The 20,061-nt window shown below is 42.0% G+C and overlaps 1 protein-coding gene across 3 annotated transcripts in view; it reads right to left on the bottom strand.

The window, feature by feature from the left end:
* Nucleotides 1-20,061, bottom strand: part of SORCS1 (sortilin related VPS10 domain containing receptor 1) — a 483,063-nt gene that overhangs the window by 94,243 nt on the left and 368,759 nt on the right. For all 3 annotated transcript variants that reach the window (XM_044382096.3, XM_057308722.1, XM_044382097.3), the window contains exons 8-10: nt 18,715-18,804; nt 12,375-12,554; nt 3,620-3,766 (exon numbers count right to left, since the gene is read on the bottom strand). In XM_044382096.3, the coding sequence (XP_044238031.1) occupies nt 3,620-3,766; nt 12,375-12,554; nt 18,715-18,804 (417 nt within the window). The remainder of the gene's footprint in view (nt 1-3,619; nt 3,767-12,374; nt 12,555-18,714; nt 18,805-20,061) is intronic.

The following is a 20,061-nucleotide window of genomic DNA, read 5'->3' as shown; positions in this document are numbered from 1 at the left end:
CTGAACACCTGCCACGTGGTCGATTCTTGAGCTGATCCTCTGGAGTGGCCAGAGACACAGCCACAGTTCCTATACTCATGTAGCTCACATTTTAGTAGGGGGAGGTAAAAAAGACAGCTAACAAACACATGTGCTGATTTCAGAGAACGAGAACAGTCATGGATAAAAAAGAGTTGGGCCACGTACCACCTTAGAGAAAGCTTAGGAAAACCTCTGAGATTAAGGTAATCAGGCAAGAATCTGAAAGCCAAGAAAAAGCCAGACGAGAAAAATGGCATTTTAAAAGAAATAATGGTGAGAAACAAACTGAGGGTCTCAGAGGAGAGTGGGGTGGGGGAATGGGATAGACCGGTGATGGGTAGTAAGGAGGGCACGTATTGCATGGTGCACTGGGTGTTATACGCAACTAATGAATCATCGAACTTTACATCGGAAACTGGGGATGTACTGTATGGTGACTAACATAATAAAAAAACATTAAAAAAATAAAAGAAATAATGGTGAATACAATGCCTAAGACATAAAGGACCACAGTGAGCTAAAGATATGGAAAGAGGTGCTGTCGTCTCACAGGACAGCCTACGTAAGGAAGGAGGGAGACAGAGGGTGGACAGCAGGCAGGAGATGCAGACAGGAGCTGGACTCTATGAGGCCTCACAGGCCATGGTAAAGTACTGGAATTTTATTCTACCTGAGAGTTAGAAAGTCATTAGAAACTTTAAGTAAAGGAGGGACAAGATCTGAATTTTTAAAGCTCAAGTTGATTTCATTTACATAAAATCTGAGAAAAGAGAAATCTAATCTATAGCAAAGGAAAGCAGATTTGTGGTTGTCTAGCCCCGGGGGAGTGGAAACTGACTGCAAAGGGGCACAAAGGAATTTTTGAGGGTGATGAAAATGTTCTATCTTGACTGTCGTAATGGTCACATAGGTATCTACATATGTCAAGATTCGTCGAACTATACTCTTAAAACAGGTACTTTTTTATGAATGTTTTACCTCAGTAAAGTTGGATTACAAAAGGAAAGTTCTCATCAGTTGCTGTGTGGAGAAGAGATTGCCAGGTAGAGACAGGAGGGCCAGTTGGGAGCCTGTCACTGTAGGGCAAGTGAGAAATGATGGTGGCTTGGCTTAAGACAGTCCCAGTGGAGATGAGTAAGCAAGCTGATACTGCATTTATATTCTGGAGGCATGGCAGTAAGATTTCCTAAGCGCCTGGGTAGCTCAGTTGGTTAAGCGTCTGCCTTCAGCTCAGGTCATGATCTCAGGGTCCTGGGATCCAGCCCCAAGTCAAGGCTCCATGCTCAGCAGGGAGTCTGCTTCTCCTTCTCCCTCTTTCACTCCCCCCTGCTCATGCATGCTCTGTCTCAAAAAAATAAATAAAATCTTAAAAAAAAAATAAAAAGACTTCCTAAAACTGGGCTGGAGATGGAGCAGGAAGCACTTCACTAAGTGCTTTGTGTCGGAGGCATTTTTCACAACCCGTTTACGGTGCCGGAGCGCTCACAGGCAAGTGTCTTTAGGTGCTACGGCTAATTCTCTCTCATGGGCATTGAATCTCCAAAGTGCGTGGTGGGAAGGAGGACCACACTGAGGCACGGGTGCACCCAATGCTTCTCGAGCCAAATACCATGATGTCCCAACTCGGAAGAGCGAAACTAGGAAGGTGGCTCTTTTTTTTTTAAGATGCACTGGGTGTTATACACAAACAATGAATCACGGAACACTACATCAAAAACTAACGAGGTACTGTATGGTGATATCCTTTGCAACAAAGAAGGTCAAGCCATGGCTGCTGGCATCTCCTCGATAACATAGTAATAACAATAAAAAGGAATCATCAAAAAAACAAAAACAAAAACAAAAATAAAATGCTACCGAAGGGGGCGCATGAGTGGCTCAGATGGTTAAGAATCTGTCTTTGACTCAGGTCATGATCTCCGGGTCCTGGGACCGAGCCCCACGTCCGGCTCCCAGCTCATTCAGGGAGTCTGCTCTTCTCCCTCTCCCCCTGCTTCTCCCCCTGCTCATGCTCTCTCTCTCTCTCTGTATTTCTCTGTCTCAAATGAATAAATACAAAATAAAAAAAATAAAATAAAATGCTACTGAATAGTGCCTTGTACAGAGTAGGTATTCAATAAATAACTGTTACATTTCCGTACTCTGTCATTGGCTTTGTGCACTTAGGATAACAACTGGCTTTTCTCCCCTTGTGAGCTGCCAGTAATAAGGATGGAAGCCGGGTGGGAGGCTGGATTTTAGATGGCTTCCCTGATGCACAGTGACAATTGTGATATCCTTTGCAACAAAGAAGGTCAAGCCATGGCTGCTGGCATCTCCTCGAGTAGGAGGGTGACCCGCCTACAGTGGTATGAGATGAACCTGCAAAGGGGCTGTTCAGACTTTACAGGACAAAGGAAGCTGAGTGTGGATAATATCAAAGTCAGAATTGTATGAAGACTGTGAACACTGATGTGTGTGTGTGTGTGTGCACACGCACACAACCAGACCATTCATACTAAAACAAAGTCTCCCCTGTTTACATACTGATCCCTCCTTTTTTATACATTGTTTCACAGAAATTAGCACTTAAGTGTACTTTTTTTTTTTTTTGCAATTAATCCCCCCCACATTCATTTAGTATCTATTCATGTGTCAAGCGCGGGGCAGAACCAGAGCTAAGAGGGGTGAGATGTGACCCTATAATCTCTTATTTATTAATATGGTCTCTTTCAAGTAGACTGTAAACTCCTCGAAGGCAAGACTCAGCTCTGATGCCCCTCCTGGACACCTTCATATAATCAAATATATAAATAAATTCATGCCGATCTATCTACTCAGTGTCCAAACGTTAGACAACTCAAATAAAGCCATACTTCAAAGGAGGTGTCACTAAACCTTTTTTTTTTTTTAAGGGCCAGACAATAAATACTGTAGGCTTTATAGACCATAGTCCCTGCTGTGACTACTCAGTTCTGCCATGAAGGGCAAAGGCAGCCACAGTCAGTATACAACTAAACAGGACTGTGTTCCAGTAAAACTTTATTTAGAAAAACAAGTGGTGGGCCATATTGGCCCCACAGGCCATACAGTTTACCAACCCCAGCTTTATGGAATGAAACATAAATGAATGGAACATATTATAAAAAGTACAAATAAGGGTTTAAATCAGTGATTCTTACCCTTGTTTGAGGCATAAACTCCTCTGAAAATATGACTAAACACCTCTGCTGGAAAACATATCTACAAAATTCTTTCAGTTCATCAGTTCTACAGCTGAATTTATGCGTTCATGGGAATGTACGGCTGTATATCACCACCATACATGGAAACTATCACATTCTCCCTGGAACTACAATTTGAGGTCCTCAACAGAACTTGGTCGCAGCTCAAAATCCTTGACGTGAGCAAGGAGCCCACTCATGCCCTCTTACCTCCTGGCCCAGCACAAAAGGCAGCATGGTGACTCTTTTCCACACACGCTGCCTTCACGCCCAGCCCTGTCCCCTTTCGTTCACCAGGTGAACAAGGAGCCCTGGAACCATGTTCATCTGCTTGTTTAATAGCCGCTTCCAGCCCTCCGCTGTGTGGAACATTCTTCTCCAATGTGAAAACTCACCAGTAAGCAGTGCACAGGGTCGCCCCTCAGATCCGTGTCCGGCGCCTGCAGCAAACGCCAGTCTCGGCCCTTGTTATACGTGATGAAAGTCTTCACTTGGTTGTCAATCTTCTTGTTAGCCAAGAACATTCCCTTTATCCCTGCTACCTGGGAAAAATTGACATGGCTGAAAAATACATCAATTTGAGATAGGATATATTTGTTTACTTAAAAAAAAAAGGGTCAAATGTAGCTATAAGCACTTTCCTTGGAGAAAAGTGAGGGTGAGGATGGGGGAATGGGGGGTAACGCTTAAGTATAATGACTCCCTGGACTGTGGGACAGAAAAGCAATACATCTATGCCCCTTACGGTATGGTGGCTGTATTCTAAGTTTGATGGAAGCTTCTTATTTCCTCTAAGGTAGCTTGGTGGGGGATTGCAGTCGCCTAGAGCTACAATCTGGTGCTTTCAGTTCTGCTGCTCAGTAGATGATACATACGTAGGGCTACTTTAATTTTATGTTACACATAGCACCCATGGTCTTAAATACTTGATCTCATTTAATCTGTGTAACAGTCCTCTTTACTAAGTATCACTTTTTTTTTTCACATATGAGGAAACTGAGGCTCATCCAGATAAAGTGACCTCTCCAAGGCCATGACGCCTAAGGTCACACAAAGAGTTAAGTGGCAGACCTGGAATTTTAACCCAGAACTGAAGGTTTCACAGACCATGCTCTTAACAACTATCTAAGTCATTGAGCTATCTACAGCCTCTGGCAATTGAAAAAGGTCAGTTTAAAGCTCATGAGCCAATTGCTATTGTCTTTTCTCTTTTTTTCTGTAAAAAGATGGCTCTATTAAGCCACTGAAATATACTGAACAAAAGAGAACAGCTTTTAAACATAAAGAAGCAGTGGTTTCCCTAAGCTGTGAAATCACTCCCTCCTCCATTCCTATAACACCTTGTTCCCACTGTAAACAGTCCTTATTAATTACTTGGCTCTGACAATATGATTGCCTTCTGCCTTCCATACTTGAGGAAAGAGGTCAAAAGGAGAAGTTGATAAAGCCGTGTGATAACAAATCGTGAATTGTGTACCATATTTTTCAAGTGTCTTTGAGTGTATTAAATGCATTCATAGCCATTTTACCCTACTTGGAATTATGACAACCCAGGAAGGCTGAGGGCCGGTGAAGGAAGGGTCTGCGAGCAGCAGCGCAGGCCATCCCATTTAATGTTCACAGTAACCATGAGACAGAGTTACCAGCAGCCACATTTTGAAGATAAGGAAACAGAAACTTAGACTGAGTGGCTTTGTGGAGCACAGATAGGGAGGGAGTAAGTGGACAAGCTAACAAGCATATTTGAACCCACTTATCCCAGGCTCTTTACAGGAGAATATGAAAATTTTTAAGCAGAAGAGTGAAAAAAATAGCATGAGTCCGCGCCATTCACCCAGCACTATGCAAAACCTCCGATATATACAAAACCTCCGATATTCACTACAAACCAGCCTCACAGCTACGGCCCAGATTCTACGGACGAAGAAACTGATGCGTAGACAAAATTTAATTGCTTACGATAATAGAGAGTTGGGGTTCGCATTAAAATCTGAGTTCCAATGGTCTTTTAACAAACACAGCTCTGAATTTCTCAACTCAAAGAGGGAGGGTTTCGATCAACAGAATATGTACATTTTACCTTGGCTTTTGACACCGGCAAACCTCATTAGTTTGTACCTGCTGATGTGGCATATGGGATAATTGAGAGTTGGGCCAACTTCGTATTCCTTTGGAATGACAAGTTTGTTAAGCAAATAAATGGTATAAACGAGTAGCTGGGAGGAATACTTTTAACTACTTAGGAAAACAAGCCTCATTTTGGGCAATCGACAGCAAGCAGACAGTTTCTTATGCATTGTTGATCCTCGACAAATGTGGAAGACATAAATTCCAGGAGCACTGTACCTCCCAATGTTGGTACGTAATTACGAATAGTATTTAGTTATTCACTAAACCAGCTCCATAAGGACACCTCACCAGGGAACCCCATATTGGTTTTGCATATGTTCCAGAGGCTGTTACATATTTAAACATGACTAAACTGCCAGTTCTTTAAAAATGAAATTTCATGAATCAGAATTTTCACAAGTCATGCTCATTTTCTCTCCACAGTGTACTCGTCCATGAGAAACAACGCTGCCTTAACCATTCAAGACTCCAGCTTACAGTAAATATAGAAAGGATGAAATTACTACCTATTCCAGTAGTTTCATTGCCCATTTTCCTTCCTGCCCTCTCCCTCGTTTGGCAAGTGTGTCAGAGCAGGGTTATATGTGTGTAGGAGCTGGTTCATTTGATTTGCAGAAGCAGTGACTTTATTGGCCCCAAATGCTTGGCATTATCAAATGCCACTTGAGAGGAGAGCTGCACTTTGTAATTCGTCTTTGGCAGCTTGGCCTTCGGGTTTATCTTGGGGAATAAAACTTGCCAAAGTAGAGGCAATGGGTGACAATGGGGGACAGAGCTGGAGTGGGTCTGCTTACTTTCTCTTGTGGCCAAGGCACTTTGTGAAAATTCCATTTGTGGTGTCTTTGTATTTTTCCTGCTTCTTTGGTCCGCCCTGCAGAGATGGTCACCCTGGCTCTTCAGTTTCTTGTGCCATCCATTGCTCCTTTTGCTCTGAGCCTGAGAAGCCCATCTTTCTGGGTGTCTCGATGCCCCTCTACGCATGAGGCAATTTCCTCAAGGGCTCTTTTGGGAGGTCTCATCTTATAAGATATTCCTTGGAACCTCTAGCCTCTTACTTTGGATATCACTTTAGAAATCAAGGGAGCAGTGTCAGTGCCCAAAATACGGAATGTGTGTGTACATGTATGTGCCTATGTATATATAAGGTCTGGGGTTTTATTCAGGATGGGGGGATAGGTTTATGTTGCCAGACAACCTCAGTACTCATCGTATGTGCAGACTTGCATGGAATGGGGTGGGGCTGATGGATGGCACAGGATGGGAAAAAGTAATATTCCCAACAGAGACATGCCTTCACGTGAACACGGTTTCTGAGGAAGATATTCCTATGGGAATGACACATCTCATGTCTGTCTTCCTTTGGGGAAAGACCTGTTACCCTTTTTACCTTTTCAAATTCTGCTCAAAAATGCTGAGTGTTTTGAGAAGCCACTTATCTTTCTTTGCCTTTCACAGGGGGAGTGTGATACCAGAAGTCTCAAAGGTAATTAGTTATTATTTCTTTTTCTCTAATCTCATATAAGCCAAAACGCCATTTTGATTAGACTTTACATATGAAGTATTGCAGCTGAAACCTCAGGCCACCAGAAAGCACATTCGCACACTTACGGTGCCCCCGGGTGACAGCTTCAGAGTGCTGCCCTCCCTTACTCTGCTTCCCTGCTTCATACAGGCCATCTCCCTCTCCCTTGGGTAAAGTGCTGACATGTCTCTACCCACCCACTTCCTCTGTTTCTCACATGCATCTCTAGAGGGTGCTCTTCTATTCTAGTCTCTCCCCTGCTCCATGGGGAGGCTAAGCTGGGAAGACCCCTAAACAAGAGTTTCTGCTTGTTTCTGACTCTTCTGCTAATTGGAGGTGATCCCTCCCACCCTCTTGGTCTCAGACTTCAATTATAAATCCAAGGTGTCAAAATTTGAAGAGAAAAAAAATTATGAAACAAAAGCGTGGCAAGAAAGAGAATGTATTCGTGACTCAAATTTCTTTGGGCTTTGAACATAGGATAATTTTCTTTTTTTAATTTTTAAAAAATTATTTAAATTTATTTTTTAAAATTTTTTTATTATGTTACGTTACCATACGGTACTTCATTAGTTTTTGATGTAGTGTTCCATGTTTCATTGTTCGCATATAACACCCAGTGTTCATTGCAATACGTGCGCCCTCCTTAATACCCATCACTATGCTAACCCATCCCCCCACCTCCCCTCCCCTCTGAAACCCTCAGTTTGTTTCCTGGAGTCCACAGCCTCTCATGGTTCGTCTCCTCCGCTGATTTACCCCCTTCAGTCTCCCCTTCCTTCTCCTGATGTCCTCCATGCTATTGCTTATGTTCCACACGTAAGTGAATCACCAAGGAAATGCAAGAAAAACAAAGCTGGGGTCTTCACGTTGCCTGATTTCAAACTATCTTACAAAGCTGTGGATATAGGATATTCTTCTGTTCTAAAGAGAGGATTGTAGCCAGGAGAAACACGTATTCAGAGGGAGAAAGGCCAGGGGTGACTTTGCAGTCAAGGAGCCCACTCCCCTCCAAAATGTCCACGTGTTCTTTTCTTCCCTACTGACTTACCCAGGCAGCACTCCTCTTCTAAGGAGAGAGTAGCTTTAAATATAATTAGATGGTGACATTCCATGCCCTGTAAGAAATATGCCCTGGAAGGGAGAGCGTTTTTCTTCTCTACCCCCTATGCTACATTGTAAGAGGCACCCTTCCCCAAGAAATCAAAGTGTAAGTACATCATCACAACAGTTTAGCTTTCTCTTTTAACGAGGGGGCACTCGTCGTGTGCAGAAGACACGATATGTGTAAACAAACATGCATTGCCTGTTGGTTAGGTCTTCCATGATGCCTACCGTGCTCACTCACGTATGCGTGCATCTCTGCTTTCCGAATTTGCCAGCCAGGTGGCTTCACTCCCAACACAATCCTTTCCACTTGGCTGGGGTGAACTGTCATTGTCCATTAAGCCAAAGTGCTCTTCATCATCATTAATTAATATTCCCTTCCCAGAGGAGGGAGGATATTGTCCAAAGCTGTCAGACCCCCTCTCATCATCCACACCAGACGAAATCACTAGGAATCACACGTCTCAGACACACTCATCATGTTTCCTTTGCTCTGGCCACCATCAGGCATGCTGTCTTCTGTCACCCATCCCATGTGATGCCACTGGAGTATTTGTGCTATTCGGGAATGACAGAATTTAGGACGCTTGTTTCTAGGCTTCTCTTACGGAAACACATCCACCAGACAAAACTGGGAGGTACAATGATAGCACTGCCTGAATTCACCTATATCCGCAGACTCAGGACTTGGGTCAGAAGGTGGCGAATAGGTCCAGAGCTACGGATTCTGTTTATGTTGGTGTTTTCCCAAGACTGTTTTCTTGTCTGATTTCTTCTAAGTAAACTCTAATACTATTTATCCTACCCTTCCATGACCTTCAGTCTAAGGGCTATTACTGGGCCAAAATCAAATACAAGCCCAAATTTTTTGAGAGACATGAATAATTTGTTAAGAGTTTGCATACTCTAGGATTCATATACTAATTCTGCCACTTAACAAGCTTTGTAATCTTGCAAAAATGATAGCATTTTCTGCCTCCGTTTACTTATGTTTAAAGCGGAAGTAATTATAGTCCCAGCATCACAAAGTTAAAATGTGGATTGAATGAGATAATTATGGAAGGTTCTTTACACAGTGCCTGGCACATACCGGCAACCAAAATATTATCTGTTGTTATTATGATCTTTCATCAACAAAAATCACTATCCAGCATTTTTGCTCTGTGGCCGGCTTTCCTGCCTAACATTCCTTGACTCTTCTGAATGCGGTTCATGTTCAGTGGGCAACTGACACTGAAGGAAAATTCTGGTATTTCAAAAATTAAACCATGTAAGATGGTCACCCAACACTTTGTCCCCAACATTTCCCTATGTCTTCACATGCATACATGTCCCTCTAGGGCAGACAGAGCCACATTTGTTGTAAGTTTCCAATGTGTATATGTGAACAAAATGACTGAATTTAATGAGAAATTTGCTTCCTTTTGCATTTCCCACAAAGACTCATCAACAATACATATCCTTGATACACAGGCTCATACCGTTATACATCACACAGTTTGCCTCTGCTAAAACAGCCTAAAGAACACACAGGAATGACAGGTCATTGGCATGCAGAGGCATACAAGCAAAGAACTCACGCCATCCTCCTCAGTCACCCCCAAATGTGAGCAAACATGCACTCCATATATTCTATCTTTGTCACCCCTACCTCATATGTTGCTCATCTATGCTCCTTATTAATTCATTTATGGATTTTCTTACTTTTCATTTATCTCTAAGCACTTGTCATTCATCGCAATTCTACTGGGAAATTCATGCTGGATGGCTTTCAGCTTCCTGCTAGCCAGAACAATCAGATTTAAGGAACATTTGTGCCAGGTTCCATGTCAGCCAATATTCTTTCTATCTAAGTAATCAGCAGATACGGCACCGCCGTTCTGATCACATCAATTTCAATTCAAGTTGCTGCAAACTGTCAGGCTAATAAAACCAAAGACTCTTCTTCCCGGGCCCTAGGATGCAGAACACCTTTACATAATGCAGTCACACCACTGCTCACAGTGATGATAACAAGAGCCAGCAGTTTCCCTGTGGACAGTCAACTGCAAGAGAGACACAAAAGGGAAACACAGGGATTAGCTAAGAAATGATTTGCCATGTTCGGAAGTCACCCTGTTTCCTCTTCTCATTCCATACCTGTTAGCAATGTCTGAATTCAGAAAACCGTTCATGAAAACAGGTGTACATAACAGAACACTGCAAAGTCATTCCTGTCCAAATCTGTCATCTTTTCCATCATCAAGGGACCAATTCGAATGGTATCTCTTTTGGCAGAAAACAAAATTTATCCCAGAAAAAACTCTTCCACAATGACTTGAAAAGAGGGGAAGTTAATCAGAAAGGGAAAAATGCAACCTGAAAATGAGCAAATGTTTTTGGGAGAACAAGGACAGAGTCAAGGCCAGGGAAGCAACTGGGTGATTTCTGGGGCAGCAGCTTTGACTTCTTATCGGAATCATGAAGCAAGATATTTCCATCGTAAGCGCTGGAGTCAGGCATGAAAATGCATGACATTTCAACAAAACACACTTACAATTTAAATGTTTGCAAGACATTTACAAATGAAGAAAGAAATGTGGCAATTTACACTTGTTTATAAGAAGACTGCTAGTTGGTGTTAAGCAACATCCTATGGCCATGCTAAGTGCAATACGGGAAGAAACAAAGATCCAAAAGTGTGGAAGGATGTTGGTATTGAAACAATGTGGGCAGACTTTAAGACTGTAAGAATAGAACATTGTATTGGGGCTTAATCTCATTGTAATATAATATTAATTATGCTATCTACAATTTGTTGAGCATTGATGCACTTTTGGTACTGCTCATAGTACATACGGTAAGATTAACTTAAGTAATCCTCAGAAATTCTATCAAGTAGGTACCATGTATAGCTCCATATTTTAAACAAGGAAACTGAGGCTTGGAACTTCTTGGCTTTGTCTCTAGAATACATATACATGGTGTAGCTAGGATTTAAATCCAGGCAGCCTGACTCCAAAATTTATACTTTAAATCACAATTTTATCCAACATGAATTTGAAACTAAATCACCAGAATATGTAAATGTTTTCCAGGATACATGTTCAATTTGAGGCTGAGATATATGATACCACTATATTTATCTGGAACATAGGCAAGAAAAGAGTGGAAAAACCTTGTGAATGTGTAAAAAAGTCTGCAGTGCATTTTTTTAAATATATACACACTATACACACAGACTATGTCTCATGCTAGTTTGGGCTCTGAATGGGGCATGTAAGTTTGTTAACAGACTTTATACATACAGAGAAGTTTAGATACTAGAAGAAAATCCACGAGAGTGTCTAAAGGAGAAGGGGGGGGGTAGAGAGCATTAAAAGGAATTACAATGATAGGTTTAAATTTGTTAAATGAAATTGGTTCCTTTCTTTGATATACTGGATATCATTCCCTTGCTTCTCATTATATAAACAACCTCCTGAGTCTATGAACTTACACTCAACCAAAAGATAGCATTGTTATGACCGTACATATTTGAATCGGTTTCAGATTTTTTTTTTTCAGATAGGATACAGGTAAATGAGTGCACTTCCCAAATTCTGAATACATTTTGCAATGGCTCGTTATAACCCATTATAAATCATTCACGGTGCAAGATAAGACTGACAAATGGCTAAAATCCATCCCCAAATAGCAGCTTGCTTTCTACCTAGCTGTGCTTTAAATGGCATTCAAGTGTTGGTATTTGTTATGAAAGCTAAGCAACCTAACAACATTATTTTATTTTGTACACTGGTCAGTTTGAGAAATAAAGAACCATAGTTGTTTCAGGGAAATATGGTAAACTGTTTTTTGTCTCTGCCTCCCTCCTTCCCATGTAGGAGAGAAAGATTTATCACTTTTGTCTCACTCACTGGGCCTCTGAGGAGATGACAATTAACCAGTGGAAGTTATCAGGTTAGAAAGGTATTCAGGTCCAATGGGAGTATCTTCTAGTGCAATGCAAAGATGTCCCCCTCGTTCGTTCTTCAGAGAGAAAAGGAGGATGCCCACTGCCCTTTTGCTCAAACTCTGACACCCTGTTTGCCCTTCAAGATTATTTGTAAATTTCGCACTAGGATCACTCTTGTTCAAACTTTTCAATTGTTTGCTTCCCCAGACACTCTCTCCAGGTCCCCTGAGACTTCAAGGACTGTGGACTTCATCAAGAGACGATTCCTCCCAGAGGTGTTGTGTGGAATGCAAATTAACCAATAAAAATGTTCTTCAAATCCTCCCCTCTCCCAAATGAAATGAGGCCACATAAGGAACTAGGAATTAAAATGACGGAGGCAGCAGCCAATGGTGGGCCCTTACCTGCCCGCCCAGGCACTGCAGTGGCTCAGGACTACACATGCCTTGTGACATACCTCATAGAGGTCGATCATGATGTTGCCCTCAGGACCTCTGCTGCTCTGAACATTCTCCAAGGCCAGCGTGAAATAGACTCCACGGGTGTCTGAGATATAGAGGTTGTAGGTGTCATTTTGATTCCATTCTTGGACCGCTGCAAACACTTGATTCTCATCTGTGCTGATGACGTGCATGTCCTGAAGAAAGACACAGAGAAGTGAACAGGATGAAGAGTTCATACGTTAACACGGCATGTGTCCAAAGAGAGTGGACTCTCACGAAGAACACCAGAACAGGCTCTTAGGCACTGTCGTGGAAGATAAAAGTTTTCCTTTTGTGTATTTGTGAAATAATAATTAATTAGGTAAATGTTAATCATATCCTTTGTCATTTGTGGGCTGAGGCAGTAAGGTCCTGAGAAAATAGGGCAGAGAGATGCTTGGCAGCTCACTTATAATTACCTCATTAGATAATTGAAGAATACTTTCTCAAATATGTGTAACTTTGGAGAATCAGTCATCCTAATATACTTGCCAGGCACAAACACGGTACGTGTTCAGAAGGCTTATGTGGGGCAAATCTGAGGAAAAGTTGGAGAGAGAGAGAGAGAAAATAGACAAGCCCTGCTTCTCTCAGCGTGGTCCCTGGCCACCAGCATGGGCATCACCTGTGAGCTTGTCAAACATACAGACTCCCAGGCCTCACTTATTGAATCAAAAATCTGTATTTAAATAAAACCTGAATGATTCATCGTATGTACATTAAAGTTTGAGAAACACTCCCCAAGGCTCAGCAATTCCCAGAAGCCCTTGAGGAAAACATTCGCCTGAGAACCCCAACACACTCATCTTCACAATGAGTGTTCAAGGACTTAGTGGTTTATTTAAACCTTTACTCTAGGTAGTTCGGCAGGAAACCTTAAGTGAGAGAGGGAAAATGTGTCCTGCTTTCAGACTCTGGTATTCCTAGGATATAAAAACAAGGCAAATGTAATGTGGAGGCAGTGAGCCAATGTCCCTGGGGTGGGAATTCCAAATTCCTTCTTCCCTATTCAGAACTCCAGAGAAGTGGATGTTCAGGGGGAGGCTGACACAGACCAAGGCTTGCTGTCTTCTGTGCATAAGCTCTTGGCAGCTGTCTACTGCCTTTACTCAAGGGGTAGACACTGGTGTAACTTACAAAAACCAAAAATCAAAACAAAACAACAGAATTACAAATAAGCACAAAGACTGAAGAACAATATGGAAAGATTCTTGGCCTTTGTGTAGCTTAGTACTCAAATCTTCCCAGATGGATCATCTTCCATCCTTGAAAAGCTTCAGGAAAGCTTCCAATCTTCTTTGGCGAAAATTTTAGTGCTAGAAAGTTCTACCTAACTTTTAACCTAAATTTCTCCTTATAATATATGTCCATGTTCTCTCAGCCGAACGATCAGCAATTCAGCTTGGACCCTGCTCTAAACATATAGGAACAAGTCTCTCCCTCCTTTACCACGATCACAGTGAACTCCGATGATCCCAGAAGGAAGAAGTCTTTGTCCACAGAGTTTCATATTCCTTACGCCTATTTGGGTCTCACACGCCATACTCTAGAGTTTGGTAATGTTTTTATATAAAGAATACAGAGTGGGAGGTCAAAAAGTAATCCTTCCCATTAATTCAATGTGGATCAATAATGCAAACTTATGTTTGGTATGGAAGTTGGCCATTGCTTTATCAGTCAAATGTCTACTTCCATTCCTTCTGACAATTGTAGCTGATGTTCTTTGAAAAACACCCTTATTATTCTCAGACAAATTTCCTTCCTGTACTTAGTCTTTGCTACTTTCTTCTACCCCCAACACCAGAAAAGAGCTTGTTGGTTTAGCATTCAGAATATTCAATGTCGCTGACCACAGTGGTTGGTTGGATCAGTGATGGGTATGCAACACAGAGTCAATAAGATACAATTCTACAATGACACTGGTATTATCAGAAAGTTAAAAAAAAATGTCTAGATCTGATAGAGACATATCTTGGAAGGGAGGCAGGGGATGAAGACAATCCTGAAGCAAATAGGCTCAAAACAAAGAGAAATAAGCCACATTCTTCGAATGCCTTTGAGTCTTTGTGGACAGCTAAGCAGCCTGCCCCACCTGTAAGCCTTTCAGAGAGAATGCTAGAATAAAATGGTTAAAAGAATGGACTTTGAAGTCAAACTCCTTGAGTTCAGATCCTCCCTCTATAACTTAGCTGTGTGAACTCAACTCTGGGCCTGAGAATTTCTACCTGCAAACAGAGATATTAGTACGCCCTCCATGGAGCTATGAGGACTAACTCAGTTACTAAGTGGTAAGCACCTAGAATAGTGCCTGGCATATAGCATTGGTTCCTTCCATGCTAGTTATTTTCAGTTACAGAAGTCCTCAAGTCCCCTTTGTGGATGGAAGCAACCTTGATTTGGCCTTTCTGTTCACTGAAAATGTTAGGGGGCTAAGTAGTATACTTAATAAATAGTGGTTCATGCAAGTGTTTTGCTTCTTTTTAATGGAGGAGATTAGCTATGGAAATTAGCCCAAGGGCCATTCAACCACTGAGGGCCAAACTTTCTGTGGCTCCCCACTTCCTAAAGGACAAAGCCCCAAATCCTTATTCTGCCATTTGGAATCCTTACATAACTCCTCCCAATTCACACTCCCTCGTCAGCTGGATGCAGTATTTTGCCTGAATTCAGATTAAAATATTGAAGCACAGATCTGGCCCCCACGTAACTACTGCCCACGTCTGTGCCTTTGGAGTGAACTTGTGCACTGGTGAACCTCTGAAGTCCGGGCCATCACACATACCTTGTTAATAAATGCTAGGGACTAGATACATCAACTATATTACCCCAACGCATGCAAATCTTTATTTTGTAGAGTCGGAACTAAAACACAGTGCGCTTCAAGGTCACCTACAGAACTAGTGGAGTAACAATAACAGATTCGAATGACCATCTCTAGATAAGGGCCAAGATCAGATCTCTCTCTCTCTCTCCATATAATCCAATTACATTGAAGAGACTTAAAAAATGTTGGTCTCAGATATCTTAATTGAAAGATCTGACATATTTAAATGTCATCTTTCTTTTCTCTTCCTGCCTACATTCTCCTCTATCAGGAAAATATGCTCTTTCTACATAAAGTGGCACTTTCTGTCCAATACTTTTACTGAGACACAAAATTTTAGAACAAGAAGTGACCTCTGAGATCTTCTACTAGAGCGTTTCCCAAACTCTGTTCCATAGGACACCAGCATTGATGGATTCTAACAGACTTTTTTTTTAATTGATCCCTTTGTAAAATGTTTTGATTAATGCTGAATTATATAGTTTTCATGCTCGTAGGATATCCTAGAGCTTTCGACACCAGCGACCCATCGTTACTCTCAAGGCAAGGGGCATAGAATGGAATTCATTTTTTTCTTAAGCTTATTTGATCACAGAACAAAATTTTTGAGAGGCATCTCCAAGGACATTTCATTCAGAGTAACATTTATTTCATTTTAAAATTGTAAAAACAAAACAAGACAAAAGAACAAAACAAACAAAACACAGAGAAAGAGAAATTGGCAAGCCAGTCCAAGGCTTCAAAGCAGGTTAGTGGCAGATGCAGGTCTGGTATCCGGGCCTCCTGCTGCCAACCTATGCACCACCCACGCCCCCATTCCCATCGATCTCCCACCACACAGACAACTAGATCCATACTGATAATAATATTACCTTGCTTTTATAGAGTATCTGTCCTCCAAAATGCTCAAAGCACTTTCATATGTATTGCCTCATTCATCTCCCTTGAGTAGCTCAGAATGAGCTCCAAGTAAGTTAAGGGAAGGAAACCGTCACCATGTCTCCCAGTCTGGGGGGGCCTCATGCTTTTAATAGCAGCAGCAGCATTAAAGTCTCCCCATCCCCCTCTCCGGTCAGTGTTACCATTACATTATTATTATTATTATTATTATTATTATTATTATTTTTAACACAGCTCAGGGTAACCATGGTCTTTCAAGAGCTGATACAATGGCAGTGGATGATTACAGAAAATTTGAACATGAAAGTGCTGGTTTGTCTCGATTCCTTTGGTGGGCATGTAGCTTTGTTCATTTCCAACCAAGGCAGCCCTGGCTTTGATAGAAGGCCATGAAATACAGGTGCCTTTCTGGCAGATCACTCCACCCAAGCTGGGGCTATTCTTTGAAGGTGTAATGGGATTGTAATGAGGCGTCTCATTGCCTTAAATAATGAACACCTGCTTGGACCACATAATACATTCATTTGCAGTGCTGGCTCCTATTTTTCCAGGGACAAGAGAAATTAATCATTGCGTTCTACCCTCATACTTCGGATAAGGCTAGTAATGGAGCATGCTCCTCTGGGATAGCAAAGGGAGGGGACAGACAGCTGATTCAGGTTCAAAGTATAACTTTTCCTTCCAGACTAGCTGGATGTCACTGGGGGCAAGTGTCAAAAGTGGTCTGTGTGATGCCTATGAACGAGCAACGCAAAGTATGTGTTTCCTAACACCCCACCAATAGAGCCAAAGATCGTTCTGTGGTTTTCAACAACCATTGCTGGGGCTCCTTAGGTCCATGGGACTTTTACTTTTGATGGCCCTCCGGTATATCAAAATTTGTGGGGGATCTGTTATAACAGTAAGTTATTAATTTATTTCAAGAGAAGAAAAGTATAATACGAAGAATGCCAGTTTGGGAGCTCAGAGACTTGAGCGCTAGCCTCACCTTGGCTGCAAACAGCATTTGGTTTGGCTGGATTTATTCCACACAAAGAGTATGTCCCCAGGAGAGAACACAAGAGGAGTGACTCACATCTGCAGCTTCCGGATTTGGTCTCAATTCCCACATGCCTCTTGAGCGAGAGTGTCTCCCTGCATTGACTTTAATTCTTATTTTTAAAGGTGTAAATCTTGCAAGCCGAACTATTGCATTTGCTGATCAATCAAAGAAATAGCAATTTATTTCAGCACTTAAGAGGAAAAAAAAACTAAAATGGCTCTGTTGGACTTACTGAGGAGGCATGATCATATCCCTCATGGACCTTCCTAAAAGATTATCCAGGGTAATTTTAACAACACCCAGATTTAATTTTACGTATGGACTTTACCCAATTCTCATATAAGGCACAACTCCAAAGGTGTAAGTGCTTGTCTTTTTGGAAAATACTTTAAGCTGAATCAAGAGCAGGGAGCGTTTAAATGTATACAGTCACAGACATACAGTTCTGGGCAATTACCACTGACATTAATCTCTTACCAGCTGGAAATAATAACTACTAACATGGATATCGTTTTTTGGAATCAACGGTGAAATTTAATGTGTGCTATTATTTGGAATGGGCCGATGTCTCAGCCCACCTTACTTCTGCTAGGCTTAGGGGCAGAGTGATGGCCAAGAAAGAGAATTCTGCCTGGAGAGGCCAGAGGAACTGGCTACCGTTGGCTCTCCTGGAAGAGGAGACCTGTGATGTCCTTGTGCTATATCTATCACATGATTTCCTGGCAGCTGGCTGGTGTCGGTCCAGGACAGCGTACTACGGTGTCATGGATAAAAACACCAAGATAAGGAGTCATGAACACTCAATCAAAAAAGGTTCCCTTGTCCTTTGTCCAGCCCAAAGGTTTCAAAGATGAGCTACAACCACATTTAAACCTATAGTGTCCCCCTCCTACAGCCATACATACCTCCCCTGCTCTAAGATCAAGGCACAATACATTAACTATTTCAGACCAGAAATCCACAGCTTTGAGCTCCCAAGTCAGCTTGTCCTCCACTAGGTGGCGCTCCATATTAACGCAGTTCTTCAGTGTTGCTGGAAAGATAGTCCAGGGATGTCAGCAGTTGAGAGGGTCTTTAACTTTTGTCTGTCATTATTTTCAAAGGAGTATGTCTTTGGGGAAGTCCAAAAAATTAGCTGTGCCTGAGAACTCTAAAGACAACCAGTCTCATAAGTTCTATTGAGAGACAACGCAAAGGTTGGGTGCCATATAGATGCACCACCTCTCAATAATTAAAACAATAAAATGGGACAGAAATGTATCACACCTGTTGTACTGATAGAATATGTACCCAAGGCCTATTTTCTGTCTTGCTAGAATACCCATACATACTGCTTGAAAATCTTTATTACTGAAAAGCAAAAGCAAATCAGTTGACAATCTATTCAGATGCTCCTATAGCAAGAATTAGAGAGAGAGAGAGAAGTTGAAAAAAGGTCATGGGGGATGAGAAGAGATAAATAAATATGAGGGTCCTTGGGAAAGGGGTGGAGGCGAGAACGTGGGAATTGGAGAAAATACTGAAATGAAGAAATCCATTCAGGTCATACCTTGGGCAAAGCATATTTGGGCAGCTTCATTTGGGCAAACGCATTCCTTCGGTAGGACACGTAGTAATGTGGCCGTCCTCCTGATGTCAGCTGGATCATAAACACAAAAGTAAGAGGAGCTATTATAACAGTTACAGGCCATAGAAAAACAGCCATGAATGGCAGGGGCTAGCTGCCAACCCAACAGTGTGAACGACTATTGTGGACAAGTGTAAAGAACTAGAGTTCCATTCAAAAACAACTCATACAGTATATGTGAGTTGGTCTGAGGCCCAAGCTAAAGTCACTGCATGAAAATATAATTCTTTAATTTGCGCTGTGGCTCAGAAGCCAGGAAACATTTTCAGTTTCTTTCTTTTGTTTTTCTTCTTCTTCTTTTTTTCTAATGATATAAGCCTCAGAGTATATATTAGCTTCACATCCACCAGCAGTCCCCACATGTCTAGCCCAAGACTATGGGCGTGCAAACAGGTCCCCATGCCATACCAGAAGGAAATGGCCCAGGTCAAACAGTGCCAGAGCTGGAGCCTGTCACCTCTGAGCACTGAATTCCCTTTGATGCTGTCACGTTGATGACTCTGAGTGTGTCTCAGATACAGCAGGGCTGCTGACACATTAGCCAGAAAGCCAGCCAGGATCAGGTTCCAAAATCACTACAGATCTCTATCTTCCCGAAGAAAACTGTGAGCTAAGTCCTCCAAGTCTGTCCAGCACATACAGCCCAATGAGCCCCATGGGTGCTAGGTACGGTGAGAAGGGGTGCCATCTCCGCCTCAGCAGGAACACTACTCTGTGCAATGTCAAGGGCTCCGCTGCCAATCTCTCTCCTTTGTAGCCGCTCTTGTTTCCCAGCTTTATTGACATATTATTCACATATAACATAAGTAAGTTTAAGATGTATGTGATGATTTGATGCCTGTGTATACTGCAAAATGATTACATGGTAAGGTTAGTTAACACCTCTATCCCCTCAATTATGATATTTTGTGTGTGGTGATATTTTTAAAAATCTACTGTCTTAACAACTGTCTTATAATACAGTGTTGTTAATTATAGTCACTATGCTATACATTAGGTCCCCAGATGTTATTCATCTAATAGCTGGAAATTTGCATCCTTTGACTCACATCTTCCCACCTCCTAACCCCATCCCTGGCAACCACCACCACTCTCCGTTTCTATGAGTTGGTTTAGCCGCTCTTAATCCATATAAATATCCAGAGCTGGAATCTCTGCTGGAGTGTGCATACTCAGATTGTGTCAACACATGCTCTGGGTGAATGCCCACCAGACACAAAACAAAGGGACCAGAAGTTATCATTTCACCATTATGGGGCCAGATCACCT

Source organism: Ursus arctos, unplaced genomic scaffold (assembly GCF_023065955.2).
Source record: "Ursus arctos isolate Adak ecotype North America unplaced genomic scaffold, UrsArc2.0 scaffold_7, whole genome shotgun sequence".
Taxonomy (NCBI): Eukaryota; Metazoa; Chordata; class Mammalia; order Carnivora; family Ursidae; genus Ursus; species Ursus arctos.
This window is presented reverse-complemented; position numbering and strand designations above follow the sequence as displayed.